This window comes from Manis javanica, chromosome 9, assembly GCF_040802235.1.
Source record: "Manis javanica isolate MJ-LG chromosome 9, MJ_LKY, whole genome shotgun sequence".
NCBI lineage: Eukaryota > Metazoa > Chordata > Mammalia > Pholidota > Manidae > Manis > Manis javanica.
Window position 1 is genome coordinate 100,876,469 of NC_133164.1, and position 27,811 is coordinate 100,904,279.

The window sequence follows — 27,811 nt, forward strand, 5'->3', positions numbered from 1 at the left end:
AAAAATATTGGAGGAACAAAATATAACTTAGGCATCTCCAGAGATATTTAAGGAGATGTGACATCCTTACAATAGGAACAGACTGCTCTGAGAACAAAACAAGAGCTCCTGGTGGGGAAAAGGTTCATTCAAAGAACTGAAGCTGAAGTTAAGGAATTTTCTTGGGAAGTAGAAGCAAAGGAAACAGAGATACAGGAGATGAGATTAAAGCATGTGAGAGCGAACGCAGCAGTCTGCAAGATCCAGGACGCGCCTCTCAGTGTACCACACGGAGGAAGTCGAGGCAAGTGGTGAGGAGAAAACATAAAGAAACCCCAGAGAGAGTTCAAGAGGTTGGACATGAGCCCCAGATGAAGAGGTCCCAGTGGGTGTCTAGTCTGAAGCCAACTATTGGGACATTTCAGAACTGTCATGATCTGAAAAGACATTGGAGAGAAGGAAACAGATCACCTCTAAAGGAACAACTAGTACCGTGCTCACATAGCCCTAGATGCTGGGAGATGGAGGTCGTCAGCATTCCGGGGGGAAACAATTTTCACCTAAAACAACAACCTCACCAAAGGAACAAACAATTAGCAGGGAGGAACTAAGTCATTTAGCCACAGAAGGACTCAACCTTACCTCCCACCCATCATTTTGGGGAAATTTCTTGAAGATGGGTGGAGGAAACCAAGAAAGAAGCAGCTATGGGTTCTAAGCAGAGATGAAACCAACCTCAGGAGGCAGAGAAGGGAAGTCCCGGGACAACAGTGTGTGACCCACCAAAAGATCAGCCTGCCCAGGCTGGAGCCAGAGGATGAAGGGAGGCCCTTGGGGGGAAATGCCTGACCTATGGAGATGCAGAAAAAAAACAGGGCATAATATGCACAAAGAGGTCAAAAAAGAAAAGATGATAACTAGAAGCTCCAGACAAAAGAGGGGGAAATGTAAGAAAGAAAGAAAACGGAATCATTATTTTCTGATGTTCAAATTTCAGAGTCAACCACTAGAGAAAACCCCCCAAAAAAGGCTGGCTATGCTTACAAATAGAATGTAAATGTTATCAGCCTTGACATTTTAAAGGTAAACTGATGGATAACTGAAGTCAGAGGTTGGAACTAAAAAGTAGGGATAATTTTAATAGTCTCATCTTACTAAGTACAGGATCAAGAGATACTGCCAATATTTGGAAGGACAAGAAATAGGCTACTTAGGCAATCTATAGATAGAAGAACTAAAAATATCCATAACCCTCGGCTGGGAAAGGTGGGGAGGGGGTTGGGTGTGGTGAAAGGGAGCCCAGTCCTCACCCAGCGAAGCAGGCCATGAATGTTCCCTGGGTAAACGTGGTGTGTGGAGAAACAGCAGCATGCGGGTATTACTGGGAGGCGTGGAGGTCATCACCGGAATGAACAGCTGAGAGTTGGAAGGAGCAGGGTTTGGGGGAGAAGTGTGGGGCAGAGGACCGTCACTTTTTATTATTATAAGCTTCTGTGTTCTCCTTCATTTTTCCAGCCACGTGCAAGAGCTGGTGATGATAAGGAGAAGGTCATCCTATCATCACCTCATCATTCTTCTTTCTCCCCCCATTTCTTCCACGGCCTCCTTGGTTTTCTCTGGGCTTGTCCACTCCCTCTGCACATTCATTCAACAAACACATCCTGAGCCCCACAGAGTCAGACTCAGACACAGATGCCTCAGTGATGCCTCTTACAAAGGGGCCCTGCCCAGGGGGCCCTGGCTCCTGGCCTCTCTCCTGGGCTCAGTCTGGGGTTCCCCACCCAGAAAGATGGGAAAGGGTTAGCAGGAGAGGCCCAGGTGAGGTCCCCAGCACCACCCCTACGTAGGGGTGAGCAACAGCAACAATAGTTTACAAATCAAGACTCTAAAATAACTACAATTAAGCATAATTAATTTTTATAAGTATTAGTGACAATGCATTTTCATGACAAATCATCACAGAGAAATTCCTCATATACCTGACATTGTCAGGGAACGAGGCTTTTCCATGTGGGAATTTGCCAACTGGGTGATTTTTAGCACTGACTGGAGTGATCCTGGATCAAACCCCTTCCGGATGAATCACACACCTCCCTGTCTCCTCAAGAGAACGCCAGCTGACATCCATGTGTCTGAGGGGCTGCAGAGCATCCGTCCCGCCCCTCCATTCACAGATGGGGATCTAGCCTTCTCCCATGACTCAGGGTCTCCCCGATGAGCACCGCACACAGCTCTGGGCTGCAGCACAGTGAAGCCTGCAGGTGTCCATGTGGTGTCAGCACCACTCAAATCAGAGCCGGCCTCTGGGCTCTCAGATTTTGGCCCTGGAGGGCTCACTGACCTGCAGCTTGGGGACCCAGGAAGGGAGGCACTGGGCTTGCTGCTTCCTGGCATCCACAGCTCGCATGGTGATGCCCCATTTGTCTTCTCTTTTCAGACCTCCAGTACCACCAGTGCCCAGACTCCCAGGCCTTGGGGACCACAGGGAGGGCAAGAGCCACAGAAGACCTGGGCTGGTGTAAGGCCCAGAGGTCACCATCCGAGATGGCTGCTCTGCTCAGGAGACCAGAAAAGTGCCCGGAGGAGATGAGAGCAAAAAGTAAATGTGCAGAGAACCAAAGGCCCCCAACCAGAGTCCCTGACAAGGTGGGCACAGACCACGGGGAAATCTGAGGTTCCCCATCCCACCCGCCACTTGTGATTTAGGGCCCAGGTACTTTCTAGTTTGGTCCCTAAATAGAAGCTGAGATGGGGACTATGATGAGATGAATTGTGTCTCCCTCTAAATTCATACATTGAAGTCCTAACCCCCAATATCTCAGAATGTGACTGTATTTGGATATAAGTTCTTTAAAGAAGTGGTTAGGTAAAAATGTTATCACTGGCGTAGGCTTTAATCCAAGATGACTGGTGTCCTTATAAGAAGAGGAAATTAGGACACAGACAGGTACAGTAGGAAGTGTACAGCATGTGAGGACACAGGAAGAGGACAGCCATCTATAAGTCAAGATTGGTTTCTTCTGCGATCTTGATCTCAGACTTTCAGCCTCCCGAACTGTGAGAAAATGGAGTTCTGTGGTTAAGCCACCGGGCCTGCGGCATGCTGTTATGGCAGCCCTGGCACACTCATACAGAGACTGATGCGAACGGACAGAAAATGTATTCAGAGGGATGGGAAGTGACCTAGAAGGATGCCCTATTATGGGATCTCTTAGATCTTCCTGTCCAGACCTTGAAGACACCATGAAGAAACTGCCATGAAGAAAGTTTATTATTTAAAAAAGCCATTTGCCCTTTGAAAACTCTCCGACATGCTCTCAGCGAGTGCTGTGGCCTTCCTTCCACAGTGCAGCTCCGAAGGGCCTGAGACCTCTGAATTCTGAGAAAAGACCAAGGCCCTCTACTGAGGAGCTTATGAATCTGCTCCTGACTATGGTCTGGGAGGCCTTCTTTGCCATCAAAACACAACTCCCAGCAAAATATATCCAACACCAATCATATCGCTGCCCGCCCCACTACTACCTGCTTAAACCCTGCCCATGGGTTCCCTCTGCCCTCAGATACAAATAAAATCTAAATCCTGGCCCACACTGCAAGGCCCCACCTACTTCGGCCACTGCTGCCCTCTAACAACATGGCTCCCACTTCCCTTTTCATGCTGGCATTCAAGCTGCCCTGACCCTTCAGAGCCTGGGACACAGCAGGATCTCTCCTGGCACAGGGCCCTTGCACACACTGTTCCCTCCATCTGGAATCCTCCTGACCTAGTTAACCCCTTTCACTCTTCAGACTAGAGCTCCAGTGTCCCTTCCTCACAGAGCCCTGCCTGCTCACCCTCTCCCTGCCCCAGCCCAGGTCAAGTTCCCTGTCACCCCTTCATCTCCCTATGGTAATTAGTAATTACTGTCTGCTTCCCCACTGGGCTGTGAGCTCTATGAGGGCAGGGACCACAGAGTGTGCTCTGTCAGGGCTCAGGGGGAATGGATGGGAGGGTGTTACCCTCGGGAGGGAGGACAGAGCCCCTTGGTTAGCACAGGCACCATGAACAACGCAGCTAATCCCAGCTGGCTGGGCCTTATCCTTGCAGCTTTTCTGCAACTACTAAGCTTCTGGAGTCTGAAGAACAGCCCAGAAAAGCTGCTGCTGACTCCAGAGGGGAAAGAAGGACAGGGAAGGAAAGGTGGAGGCACATGAACACGTGTAAGCACCTATTATGGGTGCTGATATGGACGTGGGCTGCTGGGCTATCTACTTTCACATACACTGTATCAGCAAGGATTTATAGCAACCCAAAAAAGCTAGGTAATCGTGTCCCCATTTTTATAGGTAAGGAAAAGCTCAGAGAGGTTAAGTAATTTGTATAAAGATGCAGAGCTGGTAAGTCCCAGAGTTGGCTTTGGAGCCCCTGTTCTCCCTCCGACCCCAACTTCCCGGAAATCATGTCCAATGGCTAAAGGAGCAATGGCTCCTGCCTGGGGGCCCTGGACACGGTCCTGAGGATCATGGCAGGGGACTCTTGCATCCACAACAGCATCCAAGACTGCTTGACTTAATTATATTTCTTCTGCACTCAGATATAACTGCTTTCAAATAAATATCAATATATCCTGTCATGGTTAACGTAACACAGATTCCTCTCAATGGGTTTACTCAATTCCTGGCAGTCCCGTGAGGGAGGGAAAGCTGGGCTGGGCACAGATGCTGAAATGTTTTACAGGTAATGAGCTTTCCCCCACACAGGTCATAAAAGAGCCATAGGCGATCCACTGTTGAGTGGGGAGTGGGGAGGACAGTTCGTTTGCCATTTGTGTAAAAAAACAAGGAAAGAATTTCTGTACATTAGTGCTGGTTTATGCCCAGACTGTCTGGAAGTGCACAAGGATATTTGGGGTGCATCTGAGGAGGAGAACCAGGCAGCTGGGTGCAGGACTTGTCACTGTATACCTTTTTGTACCACTTGAATGTTGTATCATTTAAATAATAAAAAAATTTTAATGAATATAAATTTTTTAAAAGGCCTCAGCATGAAGTACTGAATTTCAGATGATGACAATCACAGAGACTGGTAACTGAGCCAGGGACAGAAATGCCCACAGTACCAGAGGTGACCTTGCACATTTGGCCTTTTTTCATAAAACATACAGAATCCTCCCTGCGTCTGGCCCTCCAGGGCTCTCTAAATGCCAGGCCCCAGGGAAGTAGACCTAATTCCTGCTCCGTTAGGATCCACCACATTTCCTGCTTCCTTCTGCCTGTGCCCCTACCTGCCTCCAGCAGTAGCCCAGCCCTGCATGCACCCCCCACCCCACCCCCACCCCCACCACACTCACATGGACAGCACCTTCACTTCCAAGATTTCATGCCTCAGCTCCAAGCATCGTGTGGAGTTATATTCAAAAGGGCCCTCGTAAAATTGAAAGTACCTAGGAACCAATGGGGACAGAGGTTAATATTCAGAGAAGCCAGCCAGACTTTCAGGGGCCTATGGGGTTCTTGTCTGGGGGACAGGGTCTGTCCTGGTCAAATAAATAAAGCAAGCCAGCCCCACCCCATCTGATGACCTGGTCTGGGAACTCCAGAACCTCTGGGGCCCTCTGGTTTCATCAGTGGATGGCTGATTTCTCAGAGCATCCCACTACCCTGGGAGTGTAAGCATTTAGGGGTTGTGAACCCATTTCAGCAAATCATGACATTCTGAAGTTGATTTGGTGCCAAGCTGGTGGCTATGAGGGGGCGGGAAGGAGGATGCTCTGTGCGTGCGCCTGTTCCCACCCTCTGTGATCGGTCAGTGAAGGAGGCAGCACTGGGAGTGAGACTCAGTCCTTCAGCAGGTCCTGCCCTTCCCTGCCCTTTTCTCCTTCCTCCTTCTCTTGGGAGTGCCACACAGTGACAGCCACGAGCACAGCTGAGATCGGTTTTTCCATTGTATAAGCATTTCCTTTGCCATTAGCTCACTTGATCCTCATGCTCAACCTATGACTGGGGAGACTGATATTTCTTTCTCAGCATTTGGCAGCTAAGAAAATGGAAGCTGAACAGATGGAGCTTCAGGTCACGGTGTCAGTGCAGGGCAGGGCCAGCACAGGCTTGGTCCCACTGCAGAGGAGCTCTAGCCCTTTCCAACACCAGCTGGCTCCAAGCAGGTCACAGCCACCTCACAGTCCCTCCTGCAGCTTCCTGCAGAATAACAATACCAGTCTCAGCAGTGCTCCCTGAGGCTTACCACCTGCCAAGCACTTGATACCAATGCATTCGATTTTGGATTTTATAACAGCCTACTAGGAAAGCAGTTATCAGAAGCATCAGAACAGGCTCTGGGTGTTAACTCACTTGCCCAGAGCCACAGAGATGGTAGGTGGCACAGCTGGGTGCCCACTCACCTATAGCATGCTGGTGCCCCTAGGAAGGGCCCTCGGGCTTCCCTTAGCCACCGGGTGAGGAGACCTTCAAGGCACCCCTTTCTCACCCCAGACAGTTCAAACCAGCCCAGGGAAGAAAGGGAAGTCTGCCTGACTTGGAGTGGGTGGAGTGTTCTGGCTGATATAAAACATAGTAGTTCACTGCTGGGCTCGGCCAGCAGTGCACCCCCTCCTCATGGCCTCTCTGGAGGTTATTCAGAAGTGACTGGGGCACATTAAGCTGGGAGAGTTGGACCCACGATGGCCTTGATGCCTCAGAATCAGGAAGCCTGCAGGGTCAAGCCATTCTGACTGTGGGGTCAGTGGCCTTGAGACAGGTAGCCCTGGAGGAGCAGAAGTGGGAGGGGTGCCCAGGGCTGCTGCTGGGCCCTGCCAGCCATGACCAAGGATTTAAAATAAAGTCATTCCTGGAGCACTTCCCAGAAACCTTCCCAACATGTGGCAGCACTACATTCACATGAATTCTCACATGCCTGACGTACATGTACAAGCTTACATATGTGCTGCTTATGAAGACATTTTACCCAACACACTGGCTTCTTTTTAAAAGTTTTGTATTTTAAGTACCTTTAAATATAATGTCATATTTAACTCATTAAAAATATATATCTAAATATTTGTTCTTAATAATTTAAAAATAATTTAATAATTTTGAAGTATCTTAAGTACTATATTTAAGTAATTTAAAATAACATTTTAAAATATCAAAACACTTTATACAGCAAATTGTATCCTTGTTCTCCTGTCATAAAAGGGTTGAAGCAGAGTTAATAAGATCTAGGCATGGAGGGGCCCCAGAATATAACATTTACCTTTTTTCTCTGTTTCCCCTGTGTTTTGGAATGCCTTTCTCATCTTTCTCATTTAGAAAACCCATACTGATCCTTCAGTACCCACTTCAAATGCCCCCACTTCTGGGAAGCCTTCTCTGATCCCCACCCCTGGGGTCTCTCTTACTTTGTCTCTTAATTAGAGCAGATAGCATTGGCATTATAATCGTGGTTTTCTATATCTATTTCTCCTTCCAAACTGTATCTCAAACACAAGGCCTCTGTCTTTGTTATCTCTCTATACCTGTTGTACTACAGAGTCCAGAGAGCTAAAAACAATCTTTCCCAGACTCTCTTGCAGCTAGGATTCTGGATGCAATATAGGTTCAAGGAATCAGAAGCATTTGCATGAGACTGATTCTGAGCTGTGTTTTCAGTGAAGAATAACAAAGCTCAGGGCACTATTTTGCTGGTCCAGAATGCAGCAGAGGAGGGGTAGTGCTGAGCAACTGCTGTGGCGCCAGCACCTTTGTGATTATATCGGAGGCAGCAGCTTCCGCAGCAGCCCCATTTCATTATGCAGGTTGTGGAAACCTTCCTGGAGAGCAGCCCAGGGTCTTTCTTCAGCTTTACCAGCAATGTTGAGCTAGTTTTACCCTTAGTAACTCCCTTTCTGCTTTAACTGGCTAAAATGGATGTAGTTATCTGCAACAAAGAACAAGGGTTCAGCCTAGGACCACACTCCATGAACTTGGCTCTAACTCACGTCATTTTCCAGTCACACAACAGTAAGTGAGATCTGATGTCTTATCACAAAGATCACCGTTTGCAACCAGAGCCAGTGGCACCAAGCCCTTTGGAATACACTGGGTCATCTGAAGCCATGACCTCAAGCTACTAAGAAAAGCTCCAGATTCAAATGATGCAGGAGATAAGTAGGAGGACACTTACCCTAGAGTTCTCAGGGAGTGGGAGGCTTATAGACACCTCTTGAGTATGCCTCAAAAACCAGCTGTGTGACTTTGGCTAAATCACTTCCCCTCTCTGGTCCTCTTCTTCTCTTCTTTCTCCATCTTAAAACAGTCTGTTTGACTTAGGTGATATTTAAAGACCCACCCAGCACTGAAATATGATCCCAGGGTTCCCTCAGTGTTTCCACCTCACTGACCAAGCCAGAACAATACTGTGAATTAATGATTCACAACAAACAGCAGGAAGAAACTCTCAGAGGAAGTTAAACCAAGCAGCAGCCAGCCCCTCCACTCCTCCACAGGCTGTCTCTGCCTTACCTCCACCCAGTCCACTCAGTCTCGCTCTCTCCTGCTGAATCCCTAACAGCACTCATGCACAGAATGAGGCGGTACAAGGATTCCAACTGGTTCTGTGCCACATGGTTGTTGGCCATTAGGTGGAGAGGCTCTCCAAACAGGGTTCACATCCCTTCTCTGCCTCCCTTCAGCCACCTGAGGCCCATCCCTTTCAGAGCCTTAGTTTCCTCATTTGAAAAATCAGCATATAAAAGGCAGTATGTGTTTTTCAGAGTTGAGATCAGATATTGATGAGAGTTTCTGGGAAAGCACTAGAACATTCCTGGGCACACAGAAAATGCTCAAGGTATGTTCATTCCCTTTCTTCCTCTTTCTCCTGCCATTCAAGGGTAAGAGCTGCCAGTGGGTGCTCAGGGAGTCAGAGATTTGCCTTCAGTCCCTCAGCTGATTGATAGCAGAGCGTCAGGGACAAATAACTAGGGAAGCTTCTCCACCATCTACACTGGCTGACATCCTCCTACTGCTGTATCAGTAAACCTCTCCCTGACAGCCAGCACTGTGAGCACACCTTTCATATGCAAACCAGTGCATCCAGAGTTTATACTCCACCACCAGCAGCCCTCCTCCTCTCACACTCAGGGCCACTCACCCCATGCCCTAATCACCCCAGGGCCAGGTACCAGACAAGTAGGGACAGCCCTACGCCCCAGAGCCCACTGCAATGATTCATACTAACCAACTCCAGGCCCTCCCAGCCCTTGTCTCTCCAGTTCCTTCCATAGAAACTGCAAAAAAGGCTCTTGCCCATGTTTTCCCCTCACTCCCTCCTCCTCCTGGCTGACCCTGGTGCTTCCCGCGTGGCCCCATATGGTGCGGTGGCCCGGTATGGTGCGGTGTGCCTCCTGTTTCTAGGGATCTGTAAGTATCAAGAGTCTTCCTTCACGACGGTCATTTCCATGTCTGCACGTCTTATCATACCTGATGAGCACAAACCCCAGGTATCCTGAAAATGCTCTGTGTGGTACCTCAGGCAAGTCTTCAAAACTGTTCCATGCTGGGTCTAAATCTTCAGTTTTCCCACCTGAGAAGGGAGCTAATAGCCCTGCTTCCTTCTCCATCTGGCCTGGGCTTTGCTTTTTGGGGGGCTGTCCTGCTCCATCTTAGTCTCCAGAGATGACTAACTTGAGGAAACAAGATTGCAAGAAATACTGCCAAGTGTCACCCTGAATTCTGCTTCTGACAGGACGCCCAGGGACTACATTCTGGAGGAAGCCATGAAAATGGCTGTTTGGTCTGGACACAGGCCATTATGCAGACGTCAGAAACGATGCTTAGATTCTTTTGTATAGTGACATGGGAAGATATTCACATGACAATGTTGAGTGGAAATGCCAGCTACAAAACTGTAATCTCCCAAAATGATATATACATACGTGGATGTGTGGAAAAAGGGACTGTAACAAAAATATCAACAGTGGGTGTCTCTGAATGGGATTATGAGTGATGCTTGAAATTCTTCTCTGTATTTTTACAAGTTTTCTGTACTGGGGTTCTGGTTCTTTTATGATTGGAAATCACCAATAAATGCCCTTTTATTTTAGTTATAGAGCTCCCACTAACTAGTTCAAGTTTCTCCTTAACCTACAAGAACACTGAGAGAAGCAGTTTCTCCAGCCTTCTTAACTCCATTAGCTGCTCAAGATGAGTTGTAACTGTCTCTTCTTTCAATTCTTGGAAGATGAGCTCTACCCAGCTCAAAGGGGAGGGGACCCTGGCATCACATTAGGGTACCTCCCTGATATAAACAGTCCCAGCCGGTCAGATCAGAAGCCCAGCTCATCTCAGATGCCACTTGGCTTCCGGCAGCCGAGTCGGATACTGGCACCAGGGTGCATCCATCCTGCCCTGGTCTCTGTGCCCTCAGGGACTGTATGCGTGGAGAGGCAAGAGGGCAGGGCAGCCCTGGCTGCCTGATCAGCAGGTGATGGCTTCCACTTGATGAACGCAGAAGGAAACACGGCAGTCCTGGACAGTAGTTCTCCTCCTCCCTCTCAGACTTGGGCTCCAGCTTTGTAGGCTGAGGTGGCCTCATCTCAGCATGCCCAGGGGCCCCTCTGCAGAGAGTCTGGATGTCATTCCTGCCAGCCTTCCCACAAACCTGCCCCACAGAGGGTTCCCCAGCTGGCTGATCCCCCTTTCTGAGCATCTTCAGGACCATGGGACCTTCCCTGGGGGCCACAAGACTTTGAGCTGCAGCAACCACTTGCTGGTACAAGAAAAGGCACACACATAGCTTTCTCACACTTCCCTTCCTCCCCAGATGCTGATGGTGCTCAAGAGAACAGGCGACCAGGGAGGTCCCTGTGTTATGCCGGAGCAAGAGCACACCTGCTAGGCCTCCACCCGTCCCAGAAGCAGGGAAGCTGCCCTGCTCAATAACCTGAACCCCTGGACTCCTGTCAAACCTGGTGCACAGTCTCAGAGAACCACAGAGTGATTTATTTATTCCATACATTTATGACACCTCTGTGCAAATTGGGAAAAAGCCCTTTTTACTCCAGAGGAATTAAGCCACATGCCAGGCACACAGTTTATCAAGTGAGAGTTAACTGCATTTCAGCCCCACTTGAGCACTTGGCTGGGTATCTTTGTGCAGTGCCCCCCTGCACAACTGTATGTGGCAGCCTGCTACTAGAGTCTTCAATGCTGTCTCATTTAATCCTCCTGACAGCCCTGGGAAGTAGGCATTGTTTTTCCATTTTATACCAAGAATCAGAATGCAAGAGGTAAAGTAACTTGCACAAAGTCATTTGGCTAGTAAATGGAGGCCCTGCAAAAGGGACCTCAGGCTTTCAAGAGCCCAGAACCCATGTTCTTAGTCACTTCAGTGCACTCTCTCTCCCTGACTCTGACAAGCTGCAGTCACTGGGGGGTTTGCTCTTGAGCAGCCCCTTCCCCTTCCAAGGCCGACAGCCCTCCAAGGAACTCAGTGCTATTTCTAGAGCCAAAACAGCTGCCATCTTGAGATAGCACACTACCTGCCAGAGCAAAAGCACAGAAATCAGAATCTGAAAATTGCAGCCTGACAATTCAAAGGGCTGAAACGTCTTCCCAAACAGGAAGAGAGAAAGGCAAGAAGGGCTCAGCTGTTAACAGGTCACAGCTGCCAGGAGGAGACCCTGCCTCTTCCAGGTGGCAGGGAGACCTGGCCCAGACCCCTTCCTGAACCATGGCCATCTCCAGGTCATGGTTTCCTCATCTGTCCACAGGAAACCCCAGAGCTGTTTTGAAATATCAGAACCAAAAGCTAAAAAGCCTGAAGTTCTGGATGCAACCCTTGAGAGTCTTGTGATTCATGTGCTCCTGGAGTGAACTTGACTAGTATCATTCCTGGCATGTGGTGGGGGTGGGGGCGGGGTAAAGTCAAATGCTGATCCACTCCTCCTTCCTTCAACCAGCGGTTCTGCAAGGCCCTAGACCCAGTGTCTAGACATTCTCTGCAAGAGTGCATATGCAATGGCCTTATTTTCTGGGCCAGACCAGGCAACCTTGAAAAGCTTCCCTTTGTAAAATTTGGCTCAGTAACCTAGACTGTTCCATGTGTCTAAACTGGCACAGGTCAGTCTTCCACACATACCTCGCCCTTCTGCTCCTGGTGGGCTTCCCCACCATCCTTCCAGGTGCCCAAGCCAAGAGCTGCATGCTAGTAGCCTCCTCCTACTTCATCTCCCCCCAGCCTGCCCCCTTCTGCTTCCTTAGGAGCCCTCTTCTCCCTCCCAGTGCCAGGGTCGTATTCGGTCTTCTTTTCTCCCTGCATTAGTCTCTGTCAGGAATCTTCCTCCTCGCTGTGTTTTCCTGATTCCTACCTGCTCATCCATCAGAGGTCAACCCAGGTGTTAGTTTCCTTTGGCAGCCTTCCCTGCCATCCTCCTCTGGGCCCACAGCCCCTGGGAACCCCTCCAGCCCAGCCCTTATTACACAGGGCTGCATGCAGTTCCTCCATTGCCTGGCAGTGCCCCCCCAGTGGATAGCTTTTTTCCTCTTTTACTAGCTGCAGATTTACTATCCACGGTTATGTGCCAGGTACTGTTCTAGGCCAGGATGCAGTGGGGACCAAGCCAGACAAAATCCCCACCCTCATGGAGCTGCCATGGGAGGAAACAGATAAAATATTAATTCACATGGTGCCAGGCAGTGATGAGCTCTCTAAAAGTAAAGCAGGTTAGGGGTGGAAGGGTGCCTGCAAGGGTGGTGGGAGGTCAAGGAAGGCCTCTCTGACCAGAGGGCACGAATAGAGTGATGATGCACTTTGCAAAGTGTGTGGGAAGAACATTCCAGAGAGGGCATTGGGAGTAAATGCAAACAGGGCAGCAGCAGCCAATGTGGCTAGGGTGAAGGGGGCAGAGGGAAGCTAGAGGGACCAGGGTCAGAGATGTGAGCAGCACCAAGGCAAGATGGGCCACCCAATCCCACAGAGCAGTGACACGATCTGATTTAAAAGTTCCCTCTGGCTGCTCTGGGGGAGAATGGACTGTAATGAGAGAGAAGAAACAGGGAGACAGACCAGGAAATAGGTTAGGGTGAGAACAAGTAGGACATGCTGATGGCAAGATTTAGAAAGTGAGAGAGAAAAATCACAATAACTCCTCGGATTTGGCATGGACAACTAGTTGGATCACAGAGCCATTTAAGGGGTGACAGAGGTGATCAGGTTTGGGTGTGACTCAGAGGCTCTTGGGCCATGTGAAGCTTGCTTTGACTCTCAGACATCCAAGAGGACAGAACGTGCAGTCAGACATGCACATCCACAGCCCAGCACAGAGATGAGGGCTAGAGGTAACACATTCCAGAGTCAGGGGACAAAGGATGCGATCAGCTCTTCAAGCAGAAAGCAGAGGAGAGAAGAGGGCAGAGGACAAGGCTGCGGGGAGCCCTGACCATTCAGATGGTGCCAGGGAGGAGACCAGCAAGGGTGCCTGGGGAGGAAGGTGTGTGGGAGGGAGGAAAACCCGGAGAGTCCAGCAACAGGGACGGCAAGAGCAGAGAGCACCATCAGGACAGAAGGGCCAGCTCTGCCCGGTGCTGATGGAGGTCAAGGAAGAGCAGGACGGAGAAGGCCCTGCTGGTGTAGCAACTTGGAGGTTGTAGGTGGCCTTGATACAAGCAGACTGAGGGGAGCAGGGAGGCAGAAACCCCACCGGCATGAGCTGAGGCAAGTTGAGAAGCAGAGATGGTGACCGTGTAAGTCTCAGTGCGAAGGAGAGCTAAGTGCAGCGGACCGAGTGCTTGTGTTCCCCCCAAATCCATCGGCTGGCATCCTACCCCAGTGTGATGGCAGTAGGAGGTGGGGCCTTGGGAGATGATGGTCATGAGGGTGGGGTCCTCAGGAAAGGGATCAGTGCGCAGAACAAAGGGACCCCATGGAGCTCCCTTGCCCTTCCTCACATGTGGGCACAGCCAGAGGATGGCAGTCTGCAATCTGCAAGCAGGCTTTCCCAAAACCTGAGCATGCGGGACCCCTGATCTGGGACTTCCAGCCTCCAGACCTGTGAGAAACAGCTGTTTGGAAGCCACCAGCCCATGGAATGTCGTTATGGCAGCCCACGAGGTCTGAGACGGTAAACGTGTGAGACATGGTCCCAGGACAGGTGGGGAGAATGGTATTTCCCCACAAGCAAGGAACAGCTGGAGAAAGAAGGAACAGACTAAGTGTCCTGTGAGGCTCCAAAAGACGAACCTAGGAGCCCCCACTGAGCGGGAGGGAGGGAAGGTTTACACCCCACACAAGGAGGCCCGTATGGTGGAGGACAGCCTCTCTGCCAGGCTCTGAGGGCGCCGTGGCCCACCATCTGAGCCCAGTCTGCCTGGGCTATCCTCATGGAGTGGGAAACTGGGACAGTCTCGGTGCATCCCCTTCTGGGCACCCCTAAACTGTGCACCACGTGGAGGCTTGGTCCTTCTGGCCCAACTCCAGCCCCTGTTTTCTTTCCATTCTCCATTTCTTTCCATTCTGGGGACTCACCTAGGGTGGGGCCCAGACAGTTGCCCAAGATCATCTGACCTGGAAATGAGGCCCAGAGAGGGGGCACCTCCACCAGCCCTGAGTCAGGGCCAAGCTGGGGCCCAGCTCCACCCAGAGGACCCCACCAGGGTCTGAGCAGGGCAGGAGTTTTACAGATGAGGAACCTGGCTCTGAATAGCTCCTGTAGGTGCTTATTTGCCCAGGAGACTCAATTCAGAGTCGACTAACAGCCCCAAAGCACAGGGGCCAGGGGAGCTCATTGAAAGCCACAGCTGAGGAGTCCCGGGGCGCAAAAAGCCACGCCTCCAGCCAGCCTCCTCTGTGGGCTGCCAGGGGCCCACCTCGGGTGCGTGGGAGGCAAGGGGGGAAGCCGTGCCATCTTCGGTTTGTTTTTCCAGCGCCCAGTCCAGAACACTCTGCCAAACTTCACTCTCCAAATTCTAACCAGCTGGATGGAGCTCAAGAGTTCTGTCCGCTTTTTTATTTTTATTTTCTTGTCCTTTTCCGCAGGGGTGAAAATTGACCAGCAAGGCTTATGCTAAGCCAGCCTGAACCCACAAGGCAGGTGTGTTGACCCACTGTGCGCCCACCCTCAACAGCTGTCACCACACCTGGGGAGTCTACCCTGGAAAAGTCTTTCCCAGGGGGTGACCTGGCCCCCAAAGGGCTCCTCTGTGAAATGTAGACTCCCCAGGAGCAGGTGGGAGGAAGCATTTTTCAGGGATAACAATCAGGAAAACATTACATGTGGGTGGTGGTGGGAGAGGACACACAGAAGATAGAAGTGAGAGAAAGACAGGAGGCGAGGATGGGGGACCCCCCAGATCATCTTGCTTATAGTGCTGACAACAATATTGGGTTGGGAGGGAAAATACACACCACTACCTACTTAACTACTATGGCATTTTATTATGGCTTAGCAGCCAGGGGCTGAAGGCATGGATATAAAGTACTGGAGGACTTGGGAAAAGAAACCTAAGACACCCCCACCCAAGCCTGTCCACAGCCCAGAAAGAAGAATCCCTCTGTCTGGCACAGCTCATTACTGCCGGGACTCCAGAGTCACACGGGATGGGATGGGTTCCAGCTCTATCACCCACCAACTGGAAGTAGTGACTCCGTTTCCTCATGCCAAACGGAAGCAATGACAGAACCCATCTCAAAATGTGGAAGGTGAAGATTAAATGTGGTAATGCGTGTCAAGCCCCCAACACAGGGTCTGGCACAGAGTCAGCCCCCAGCAGCCTTTGGCCATGGGCATCACCTATCAACAGATTCAAGCCAAGTCTCTCCCCTGCACGGAAACACCTCTGACTTCTACACTGAGTTTCTGGAGCACTCGCCATCTGTACCACACAATTTATTACCTAATTATACACTGTCTTGAAACAATTAGGGAACAATTCAATACAGCATAACAGAGTGCTAAATTCAATTCAGTCAAGTTCCTTCCAGCTCTGATACATGACAATTCTAAGCCCCATATTGCACAACACGTGCTAGAAGCACACACATTTCCTGACCCAGAGAGAAGGTCTCTGGCCCACACGCCGACGCCCACTGGGCTCACTCTTCTGCAGAGAGGAGTCTCTTGGTCACCACTGTGGGGCTTGCTTTTCTTCCCCATGGCTGGTGCTACTCTCTCACCAGGGAAGTCCCCTGCACCCCAACCTGGGAAACCTAGTGGCCCAGCAAGAATGCTTTCACAGGAACAGGCAGCTTGGGTGGCTGGCAGCCTGGGCCAGCTCTGCTGTAGATGTGAGAGAAGCGTTCCTTGGTTGTCTTTGCACGCCGCCTCTTGCCATCCCATCCCGGACCAGGAGAGCCAAGGCTGTGTGCAATCTGGGAGAAGGGGCCACAGCCGGGCCATGTGGGGGCTGTGTCTGAAGCTAGAGGGTCTGGAGGGCCCTGAGGATATATGCATGGACAGCCCAGCCGAGTTCTCAGGATCTGGGGAGTACCTTAGCAAACATGGGGGCTTCTGTGCACTTGCTGAAGAGGTCTCTGTGCGAGTCATGAGAGAAACAGCCTTCCGTGCAGACTCTTCCTAGAGACCATGGCGTTAAAGAGGCTATCAGGGAAGTCTTCAAGCAGGAGGTTGGGTGGAAGGTGGGTGGTGGCAGGAGGACAAGGACTTGGGTGTAGAGCAGGGCCCAGTTGGCAGAAGCTGAATGAAAGCTTCTGTGCTGTGGCTATGGGCCCTGCTGAGCGTTAGCACTCAGGGGCCCCTGCCCCACTGCCCTCGCCCCTCCAACTGGGTCCTTTCCCTGGGATGTCCTTTGGCAGTGGACACAGCACTGCCCACCCTGCAGGACTGAGGCCGCCGAGGGCGCTGCCGCCTTCCCCTGGCCTCCAGGCAGTCACCGAGCAGAGAGGCAGTCGTGCAGGCCAGAGGGTCAAAGCACAGAGTTGGTCATGGAGGACAAACTCTCTCTCTCACCCTCCCCACCTCCCCTCCCCAGATTTACAATGATGCTTTGTGACAGCCATTTGGGAAGGTTTCTCAGTCAGTTATTGCAGAAGTATTTAATCTCCCTTCATTGCCTTCTCTCTACTTCTTACACATCCACCTCCCTCCATCCTCAGTCTCCCTTTTCCCACCCAGCTGCCCCAGACTCTTGGACTACTCTACTACCTGCTCTTCTCACGAGAAAATTCTCTGATCATTCCAAACTGTGAATGAGTTGATGACTCCAAAATGTTTCCCCTTTCTGGGGATTAATTTTCAAAGACAGTGCCAGGAGAGGGTAAAGCTTAAGCCAAAGAAATAAATCTCTAAGGGAGAATTCAGGGACACTGAAACTGAAGTTCACTTTCTTACCAATAGCCTTTACTCTGTTACTGCTTAATTCATTCTTTTATTCAGTTAGCATTTATTGAGTACCTACTACCTGCCAGTTGCCATACTTACTGGGTGCTGAGATTTCAGAGATGAAGCACAGTCACTGTCTAGTGGGGGAGACAAACACAAACACATATTTGAACAGGACGAGAACTGTCTTCAAAGACCTTTCTGCTAGTTCAAAGTACCCACTTATATAGAAGCATATGCTGATTAAAGCTTATTCCTATCTGCTGGCTCAAGAAGCTCCCGGAGGATCCTTACTGGACAACACTTTTAGACCTAGACTGAAAATTAATAAAGCTGTATGTCAATGTATATTTTATAATGCACATACTTTCCAATTTGGCCTGGACTCCCCCTTGCTCATGTCCATTAGGAAGACCTGAACAGTCTTTATGTATACGATCTGGCTTGGATTTTCTTTGTGGTCCTGTTTGGAGTTTTCCAAACCAAGTATTTGGACCTGCTCCTTCTCCTCATGGCTCCTGGGGGAGTACACAATTTATGAGTCATTTGCTTTTTTTGCCCCGTATTTATCCTCTGGCTACACATGGTATCTCCTGACTTCCCTTCATGATAACAGGTTGTACCATAGTTGAACACACACCCAACTAGAGACACCAAAATATGGCATGTGCTGAATTATTCAATAGGTGAACAACACCACAAAGCTCATCATGTATTCCAGGCACAGAGAGTTGTTAATCAGGGTGATGTACTTTCCCTCTGCAGGGCTTTCCAGTGTCATTAGGTATGTGGGAGCCCTGCGAAGCTGCTCCCAGCAGCTGTCCTACCATTTTGAAGAAGGCAAAAGCTGCTCCTACACTAAGGTAGAAAAGTTCTAACACCTGGGCCCTGCCAAGTACATTAACCATTATTTCCCACATGGAGGAACTATAAGTACTATGGTTTCTCACATATGTGGGTACTTTGGGGGCCAAGCAGCAATTGGGATCTGAGATTGGAATTGTCCCTGAAGAACTTGGGCTGTATGGTCATCGTGTTTATTCTGTGACTGAGGGAGTTCCTGGGTGAATGGCAGTTCTCCAGAAGGAAATCAGCTGGGATGACACTGAATAAAGGGTGCCTTAGCTCCAAAAGCAAACTGATAGAGGCCAGTGATGTCTCTGACCCTGAGGGATCCCAGCTGATGGGGCAGGGGAGGCTGGCCTGAGTCACTGAGAGAGGGAGGGGAGAAGAAGGGAAGAAAGAGGGAGTAGGAAAGGAAGGAGGTGGAGGGGAGAGGCACAGGATAGGGGCCAAGAAAGAAAAGTGGACCAAGGAAGGGTGGCAGGAAGACAGGGACGAGAGAGAACAGGTGTGGCAAGTGAGGCAGAGAAACTGAGAGACAGGACTACAGAAAGAGGAGGAGAGTTAGCAAGAGTACTGAAGGGTGGTCTCAGCCACCACCCAGGGGTGCCTGCCTGGATGGCCTCCCAGAGGCCTGGGCTGTCCTGCTCAGTTGATTACACTTTCTAGCAAAAACCTCTTGGTAAACTGTTCTAAGGGTCTTTCCCAAGGAGGCAGACACCTGCAGACTTACCTAGACTACCTCCGATCAGAAGGGAGTGGGGTGGGTCCCATAGCAGAAAAGCCAACACTGGAGGCTCAATATTTGGAAGGGGCAACTCTGGACTGGCCTCCTCCCTCTCACTGGGTGACACCCAGCAGTCAGGCGGCTGGCCAGGGCTCCCACCCCACATATACATGGAAAGAACTGTGCTCCTGAAGGCCAGAATAAGACCCTGTTCCCTGAGGCCACCCCCACACCCTAAAACAGGTCTGTGGACACTGCCCTGACTGGTTTCTGACACTGGAACTACATTTACTTTTTCAAAGCATTAAACAAAAGCATGTGTATAGGGGGTTGGGGAAAGGCATCCCTGAAAAACACATTACTTCTCCTCTGTAAGGTCAGTTTAATGTTTTGGGATCAAATTGAATGACAATGAAAACCCAGACTTCTTTCCTAAGGAAACAGACCTGAGAGTTAGCTTGTATTTAGAAATGCAAAATTTAAGGAACCAAACAACTTGATCAGCCTCTTGGAAACCCTTAGCTGGCAGGTTCCAGCCATACCCAGCTCCAAGCAGAGAAGGCATTCTGCCTTGTCTGAAAAAATTTCCCACAATGCCCTCCCTGCAATGACAGTGCCCTGCCTGGGAATATTCCATTTTCATTTATCCAACAAATATTTACTGAACTCCTATTCCTGGATATACAGAGTGCCCTTAATTACTGACTTTAGCTCCAAACTCTACAGCAGAATCAAAAATAAATAACCACATGGTGGTGTGGCTGTCTTGATGGACATGGTTCTTCCCCAGCCAAGGTCAGCCTTGCCTATGGGCAAGGTAGGGACTACCTGCTCGGTGGGATCTCAGCGGAGCAGGGGGGCCACACCTGACACCCACCCCCGATGCCAGCAACTCACATACCTACACCTGCAGGCTGATTTCTGAAACCCCTATGGCAGGGATGGAGCTCAAAGACCCACTTCAAATGAAGTGTCAAGACGCAGACTCAAGTGCACCTCCCCCAACACAGAGGGGTCAGGGGGTCCCTAGTTTGTTGCGTTGGGTCCTGTCCCTCACCTCTATGTTGAAGGAGACAATGGTGGGGGTCCCAAAATGCAGTGAGCTTTGGGTCATGGCGCTTAGCCTGCTTCTTCCCTGAGGGGCAGGGGCTGTAGGGGCCCCTCAGGACAGGCTTCCTCCCTCCCTGGTCATTTTCTGGGGTCTGTACCTGGAGCTGGAGTCACTGCCGCTCTGCACTGCTGGGTCGTCCGTGACATTAAAAAGCCCCGTCCAGTTGGCCAGCTGGTCACCATTCTCCCAACCAAACTGGAGGCCTCTGGCAAGAAAACGAGGCAGTTGGTACTCAGCACTCAGGGCCTGGGTGAAGCCTGTCTACCAGCCAGGTGTCTGTGCCAAGTGACGCATTGCTTCGATCACCCACTTAGTGGTGACAAGGGTGACGTTCAGCCAGGAGAATGATGGTAATAAACCCCAGCCCCTTACAGTGTTCTTCGCTCATCCACATCCATCCCCTCATTTCACTTTTGTACATAGAGGGAAACTGAGGCTTGGTGAGATCAAGGTCACGGAGCTCTCCTACATCCTGTGTGGCATGTCCCTCATGCCTGACTCTGGAGACTTACACCAGAAGAGCTCTTCCTGAGCTCTCTGCCATCCTCAGAGGCCAGACACACGGCAAAGCTTTTAATGAGAGATCTCACTTTCCAGTGCATGAGGATATTCCTCCTGGTCTAAGGTGACTGACTTAACACACATGGTTATCTCTGCTCCCCTCCCAAAACTGGCTGAAATGACAGCAAAGGAATAAATAAGGACATGAGCTTGCAGAGGAGGGAAGAGAAGAGGACTAGTGACAACATTTTGGGAGATGAAAAGCAGATGAGTAATTCTCTTCAGCCAGAGAGAGGAACCAACTGCTGGTAAGAAGCACATCTATTTGCTGTGCACAACTCAAGGAGGCGCAGGAACTGGGGGGTGGGGGCCACTGTGGGGCCACTAAATTGAAAAGAGCTAAAGAAAAAAATTTTTTAAATAAAACCCTAACAAATAACCCCTAAGATAAGGGAACAGGACAGTGATGGCTGCTGGGGCTGGGATCTGGCCCACCAGATCAGCCACTAATGAGGTGAGTGACCTTGGTCAAGTCTCCACAGCTCTCTGCTCCCATCTTTGAATGGAAGAGAACTGTCTTGGGTGTCTGTCTCCAAAGTCCTTGACCAAAACTATCACAGAGAAGCTGTTCCCTCGAGGCCCACCCAGGAGGGCCCCTTGGTGTGCAACTAGCAGAAGGCTGCACACGCGGTGCTCAATCATTGCACTGCTCAGTGGCTGCTGGTTCACTCCCCACCTGCTCCAGTCCACAGCAGGAGGCTCAGCCTGGGAGCAGGAAGGGCACAACCTGCCTTGGTGTATGGCTGGTCTGGGGCCAGGTGTCCACAACTGCCCACTTGGATGTCAGAATCAGCAGGGAGGCTGGGCCAAAAAAGCCTGGATCTGTGGGGCACTGGGTTTTCTGACGTCAGAGCCCAGGACCCAAGCACTGAGCGCTCCACCCCATGGGGCACATGAGCAGCCCAGATCACAGGTTTGTCCAGGTGCCCTAGGACACAAGGAAAGCCGCATCCCATCCTCACAGGCCACCTCTGAGGAAGGTCCTGCATTAGGCCTTGGCCTCCTCAGGCCCTGTAGGGGAAACTGAAGCCACTGTCATTTCTAGATTCTTCAGGTGAGTAGAGGACAGAAGGCAGCAGCCTCCTTAGCAGGTCTCCTGGTTTGCATACATTCCCCATCCGGATTGTTCAAACTGCTCAGTTCCAGGCAAGGCTCTGAACCCGCAGTTCAGGGGCCCTGCCAGCAGCTGCCCTGAGCTTTATCTGCACCCTTACGCAAACCTCAGCTTCAGGAGCCCCCACGGCATTCCCCACCCACCCTAGCCCCATGCCCCCACAAACCTAAATCCCACCCAAACCTTCAAGGTCCAGCTAAACTGCCTCCTCTTCCCTGAGGCCCTCCCTAAGCCACTAAGCCCAGCCCCCGGGCTGCCTCGGGACCAGGTCAGCACTTTCTGGTATAATTACCCCCTGGCACCGCTCGGGCTGTCCTAGTCAGTGCGCCCCTTCGCCTGCCTCTCAGTGTGCTTTGTCCTTCCTACACACTTACAGTCCTTTGTAGGGAAGAAACTAGGCCTTATGTCTAAAGCTGATACAAAAGTGCTTTACACGAGGTCCCTTAAGCAAGCAGAGCAGGGAAAGAAGGCTGACTCAGGTGCCTTTAGGGTCCCCCACTCGGGAATCCTGAATGCTTCCCTTCCCAGGGTTCTCCCCCCCTGAGGAACCTTAGAGCTGGAGGTTTTCACCTGTTCCAGAAAAGAGGCAGAAATGGGGGCAGGGGGCAGCTGGGCACACAGTCCAGATTGCTCACTGGGTCAAACCATCCTGGGGGGGCAGCAAAAGGGTTGTGAACACAGAGGATGTTCCTGAACTCTCACCCCAAGAGGTAGGTTTTATGATGGGCGATCTTAGGAATGCTAAAGGCAGGCACCAGGCAGGGAGGGCCATGATTTGAAGGGCCGCAGGGGCCACTCCCTGTCCCTAAGATATCTTTACTCACTGATCTGTTACTTATAGCAAAAGAATGAGTACTTGTCTTTCAACCAATACTTACCTTCGTGGGGGCTAGGGGACACTGCAGTTACTCTCAAGAAGTGACAGTCTATTCTTTTAAAATGGCCACCTGTGCACCAGGGGAGGAGGTGGGCTTCCAGGGAAGCAGTGCCAGGGGGTCTGAGCTGGCCTGGGATGGGGAGGAGGCAGGGCCAGCCTCGGCTTGGCACTGCAGGGCTCACCTCAGAAACTGCCGGTTCTCAGTGAGAAGCCGATGCCACCAGGTGCTAAGCAGCCTGTGGCAGAATGTCAGGCAGCAGCACCTGTCTGACGAGGGAGAAATTTCTTGAGGGATGAGAAGGCATTCCCAGTACCTCACAGTCACCAATGCCTGCAACTGCCATGCTCCTTTAACCCTGGCCCTGAAGGTGGCCACTTTCTTCAGAGCTTTGCTGCCTGTCTTCAAAGATTCCCAGATAGAGACCCTCCCAGAGCTCACAGCCCGTTGTCTGCTACCTGTGCCACGCCTGGCATTTCACCTCTTGAAGCCTCAGTTTTCTCACCTGTCAAAGGGGAGGAATAACTTTTGACCTATAGATATAAAGAGTCCACAAGAGCAGGCATATAAATGCTAGGAAACATATAAAAGCTTAAATCTAATAATGTAGAATTTAAATACACGTAACTCAAATGTTCTCTTCCAAAGAAAATAACCAAGTGCGTGGTAAACAAAGTGAGGAGTCTTACTGTCCATTTCCATACCCTTTCGCACTTTTTGAATCTGACACCTTTTCAAAAATTGCAAAGTAAATTTTGGTGTGGGTTCAATCTCATTTTAACCTATCAAGTTGGCAAAATATATATAATGTTAATACCAAGGCCTGGTCCTTGGTATCGATCCCCATTCTAGAAGAGAATTTGGAAATATATATCAAAAGGCTTACGAACGCTTATACCTTTGGTTCCAATGCTCCCCCTCTAGGAACTGATCCTCAGGAAACGATCAACATCACAAAGGGGTTTGAACCAGACAATTATCTGGAATCTCTTCTTAATAGACAAACATCCAAAATACCCAATATTGGGGAAAGGCTAAGGAACTGGGTGATGCTTTATGACAGGTGGCCATGTAGCCTCCAAAACATCATATCTATGAAGTCATTTTAAATGTTATGGAGAAATCATTGACTTTCAGTAAAACAAAAATTAGAATGTGTAAATTTACTATGATCTCATTTTTTTAAAAAAAACACTTAGAGGAAATCCAAAAGCTACTGTGTCTCTGAGTACGGTATGATGAGGGACTTTTTCTCCCCTATTCTTTCTTCTTCTCCGTCCTTTTTAAAAGCTTTACAACAAACATGTATTATTTTACAATCACATCAAACAGTAGTACCAATGTAAACTCAAAGTAATAAAATAATAATAATAAAATCAATCCCAGACACCTTTATAGACTGGAGGCACACAGTAGGTCCTCAGTGAGTGATAGACTTTCTCAAGCAAGAGACTGTAGATGCAAAAGCCTCCCAGTAACTCTTTTTGTGTTGCACAAACAGGAGGCGTGGTGGTAATGAGAGCCGGTATTAACACCAAAAGAAACAGCAAGGAAGATAACGCAGGGGCAGCTTTTTTATGCTGAGATTTGAGAGGCAGAGTTGCTCCAGAGATTTTCATGCACCTTTCCAGGTTAACAGTTGCTACCCAAGCTTCTCAGGGGACTAGTGATCCGCTGTGTGGGTCACCCAGTCCGTGGCTTCTTGTCTTCCCCCTCCCCCATCAGAGGAACCCAGGCCCACGTGGAGACCAGGGACCGTAAGGATCAGCAGGCAGAAGTGGCTGCAGAAGCACATCTGAAAGCCCTCCTTGACCCAAGTCTTATCCAAGAACAAAGCTAAATCCACCTCTTTTCCTTCAATCAACTGTCTCCAGTCAGTGGGCCACCAAGAACATGGTGCCGTTACCTTCCTGGTAGAGCCCCATGAGAGGCCACTCTCATCCTATGACATTAATCTCTAAAGTCAGGGAATAATGCCCTTATTTTCCCTCAACAAGTCATCATCTTTACTCTCCTTGGTTCTTTTAACCTGTAACACATCCTGGCTGAAACATCTGATAAAAATCCGACTGTACATTAATACTTTGTGTTCCCACAAATGCTTCACTTCCACCAGGAAACAAGGTCAAGCGCCTGGGGGGACAGAGAGAGAAGGGGCAGCAAGAACTGAGGACTGTGTGTTCTGCTTGCCAGCGCAGGTACCCTGCACTCCAGCCCACTGTTGACATATAAGAAGTTAGTCCTTGTGTTTCCATTTTGTTTGTTTTCTAAGAGATGTTGGAAAATCCAGACTTTTATTTTGAATTTCCCAATTTTTAAATGTTGCCTAAGAATTCTAACTTGAAACACTGTGCAGACCACATGCACCAGTCTACAGGCTGTGTACAGCCTGGAGACCCCCACTTACAGCCTCTTGCTTGATCCTGACCCCAGTCCAGTGAGCGAGGAAGAGTGTGCAGTCCTCAACATAACTGAGGAAACTGAGGCACAGAGTGGAAAGTTGCCTATCAGCCAGCTGGTGGCAAAGCCAGACCTGGAACACAGGAGCCCTCATTCCTAGTTCAGGACTTACTCTGGATCCCATCCCGGGAGTCAGCTGCATGCAGCACACCTTGGCCTCTTCCCTCTTGGGGACTAGGGAGCAACCCTCAGCATTTTTTTTTTCTTCCTGCATAGCACACATGCGCACCAGCACAAAAGACACCCAGAGAGGAAGCCCAGGGGAGTGCAAATCCAGAGCCCAGCCTGTAACCACCGCTTTCCCTCCCACTCATTGAAGCACATTATAGGAACACAAAGGCTAAACTGCTATTACAAGGCAGTCATCTCCATCTGAAAAAATAGTACTAAAAGAAGTAAATCATTCATAAAACATCAGTACTTAAAATTCATGGGAGGATAATTTATTGAATTATTCACTTGTATTTTCCCTCCCCCATTCCAAGAAGGTAGTGGGGCCTCTTTATCCTCTTACTTCAAGGCCATGTGGATTGTGGGGGCTGAAAGCTTCCCAGCTCACTCAAGAAATCGTGCAAGGCCTTCCTGGAGGGAGGCAGGAGGACCTTTGGGCCTGGGGAGGGCTGGGAAGAAGTGGTGAGACCTCACTGAGCAGAAAATTCCTCAAGCCCAGGAACCTGGCAGTCTGGAGTCCCTCCCCCATGTCCCCCTCTAAATGGACAGCAGGGCCTCAGAAATACTGATGCTCAGGGTACCTCAGGAGGCTGGTGCAGGGCTCTAGAAGCCTCCAGACCAAGTGAGCACACTGGCTGAGGCCTGGGTGGCCTGGGAGTCCCCCAGCTGTTCCACACGAGCCCTCAAAACCTCCACACAACCCTGGGGGGTGGAGGGAAAGAGCCTGGATAATGATAAACTGAGTTTCCCAGCTATTAGGTAAGATTTAGTCTTTTTTTTTAATTAAAAGAAATAAGGATAAAGGGACACAAAAATTCTCAATTATAATGTAAGTTGGTCATGGAGATGGTAGTACAGCATGGAGAATACAGCCAATGATTCTGTAACGTCTTCCTATGTTGACAGATAGTAACTGCACTAGTGGGGGTGAGGATTTAATAATGTGGGTAACTGGTAAACCTCTGTGTTGTTACTTGAGACCAATATAAGATTGTATTTCAACTATACTTCAATTAAAAAGAAGAAGGAAATGAACCATTTCTTTCACACCAAGCTTGTGAAATAAAATGTCTAACCACTTTTCTATTATTAATGAGCAAATCGCTTGCATGCAACCTCACAGCTGACTGGGGATATCTTCCCTTTATCCATTCAGGCTGTTTTTATTTTATATTTTATTATGTATGGATATATATCCAACCTTTATCTTTTATATTTTATTCTTTCTTATCAAACAATCATGCCAGGCTGGGTGCTCGGGACCCACAGTAAACACACTAACAGTTACACTTAATGTCTATTGAGGGAGACAGATATAGTGACAATAAGCTAATAAGTGACACAATATATCCTGTGTCAGATGGTGAAAAGTGCTGTGGAAATAAAATGAAAGTCAGTGAGGAAGATAAGAAGGTTGGGGTGGGTGAGAGGTAGTCACACAGGGTGGTCACCTCTCTGAGAAGGTGACATCTGAGCAGGACATGAAGTGGCTGAGGAGGGACAGATGAGTCCTGAGGAAGAAAGCCCCAGAGAGACCCAGCTCCTGCGGTGGCCCTGAGGTGTGAATATGCTGGCTTATTCAGGGGCTGGCAAGATGGTCCGTGTGGTCGGGAACAAGTGAGCCGGGAGCAAGCAGTCGGGGATGAGGCATTAATTCAGAGAAGCAGTGCCACCTCTCTGCGGTCCCTTGGAGTTATCTAAGAGGAAGAGGCTCCCAGTGTTGTCTTCTGAGGAGCAAAGGACTCAGCTGGGCCACCCAGAAGTCTGGAGGGCAGGGCCCTCCCCACCTCAGCCCTCCTCAAAGGGAGCCAGCATGGGTGGTCAGGAAGGTCCTCTCCTTTCCTACCTGGACCTTCCCACCTCCACATTAAGGTGGAGATGCCTGCCCACTGATGGGCATAATTAGCAGGTTCCCCCCAGCCACTGCACCCCAGAGGAACCCAGTATGCTCAGGCCACATCTAAATGCCTTGCTCCCTGGCCAGGCATCCCAGACCCCCACTGCCCAACATCCCCTGAGGGCCACATGAGTGGGCATCCCAGGCCATTCAAATAACATCAGGTAAGGGAGGGACACGGGGTGCACACCAGCCTTCACTCTCTTCAGTCATTCAGGTCCCAAACAGTATACCGCAGAGAGCAGAGTGGGGCCCCATATCTCACCAGAGGGCATGGATTTGTGTGGACATAGCGGGGCCCTCATCCAAGCAGTCATTCCAACTACTCTCTGTCAAGAGCAACCACTGGTTCTGTTTTCTCCATCATATTACATGTCCAAGATCCTGTGTGTACATGTGCCTCTGAGTTAGGAACAAACCTGTGGAACCCCATCCAGCCAGCCTCCCAGCACTTCACTGCCAACTCCCGCTAGTTCCTCTGACTGCTATAGGCTGAACTGTGTCCCTACAAATTCGTATGTTGAACTACTAAGTTCTTATACTGAAGTACCCTGAAAGAGACCTTATTTGGAAATAGGGTCATTGCAGATGTGAGTAGGGTGGGCCCCAAGTCCAAAATGACTGGTGTTCTTATAAAACAGGGAAATTTGGACAAGACGTATACATAGGCAGAATGCCATGAAGATGAAGGCAGAAATCTACAAGCCAAGGAACACCAAAGATGACCAGCAAACCACGAGAAGCTAGAGGAGAGGCATGGAACAGCCCCTCTCTTACAGCTC

The 27,811-nt window shown here is 49.9% G+C and overlaps 1 protein-coding gene across 3 annotated transcripts in view; it reads right to left on the reverse strand.

Moving 5' to 3' along the window:
• Positions 1-27,811, reverse strand: part of ST8SIA5 (ST8 alpha-N-acetyl-neuraminide alpha-2,8-sialyltransferase 5) — a 57,261-nt gene that overhangs the window by 15,970 nt on the left and 13,480 nt on the right. For 2 of the 3 annotated variants that reach the window (XM_073212997.1, XM_073212996.1), the window contains exons 2-3: positions 20,049-20,156; positions 5,310-5,402 (exon numbers count right to left, since the gene is read on the reverse strand). In XM_073212997.1, the coding sequence (XP_073069098.1) occupies positions 5,310-5,402; positions 20,049-20,156 (201 nt within the window). The remainder of the gene's footprint in view (positions 1-5,309; positions 5,403-20,048; positions 20,157-27,811) is intronic. The other variant, XM_073212998.1, reaches the window with a different exon arrangement.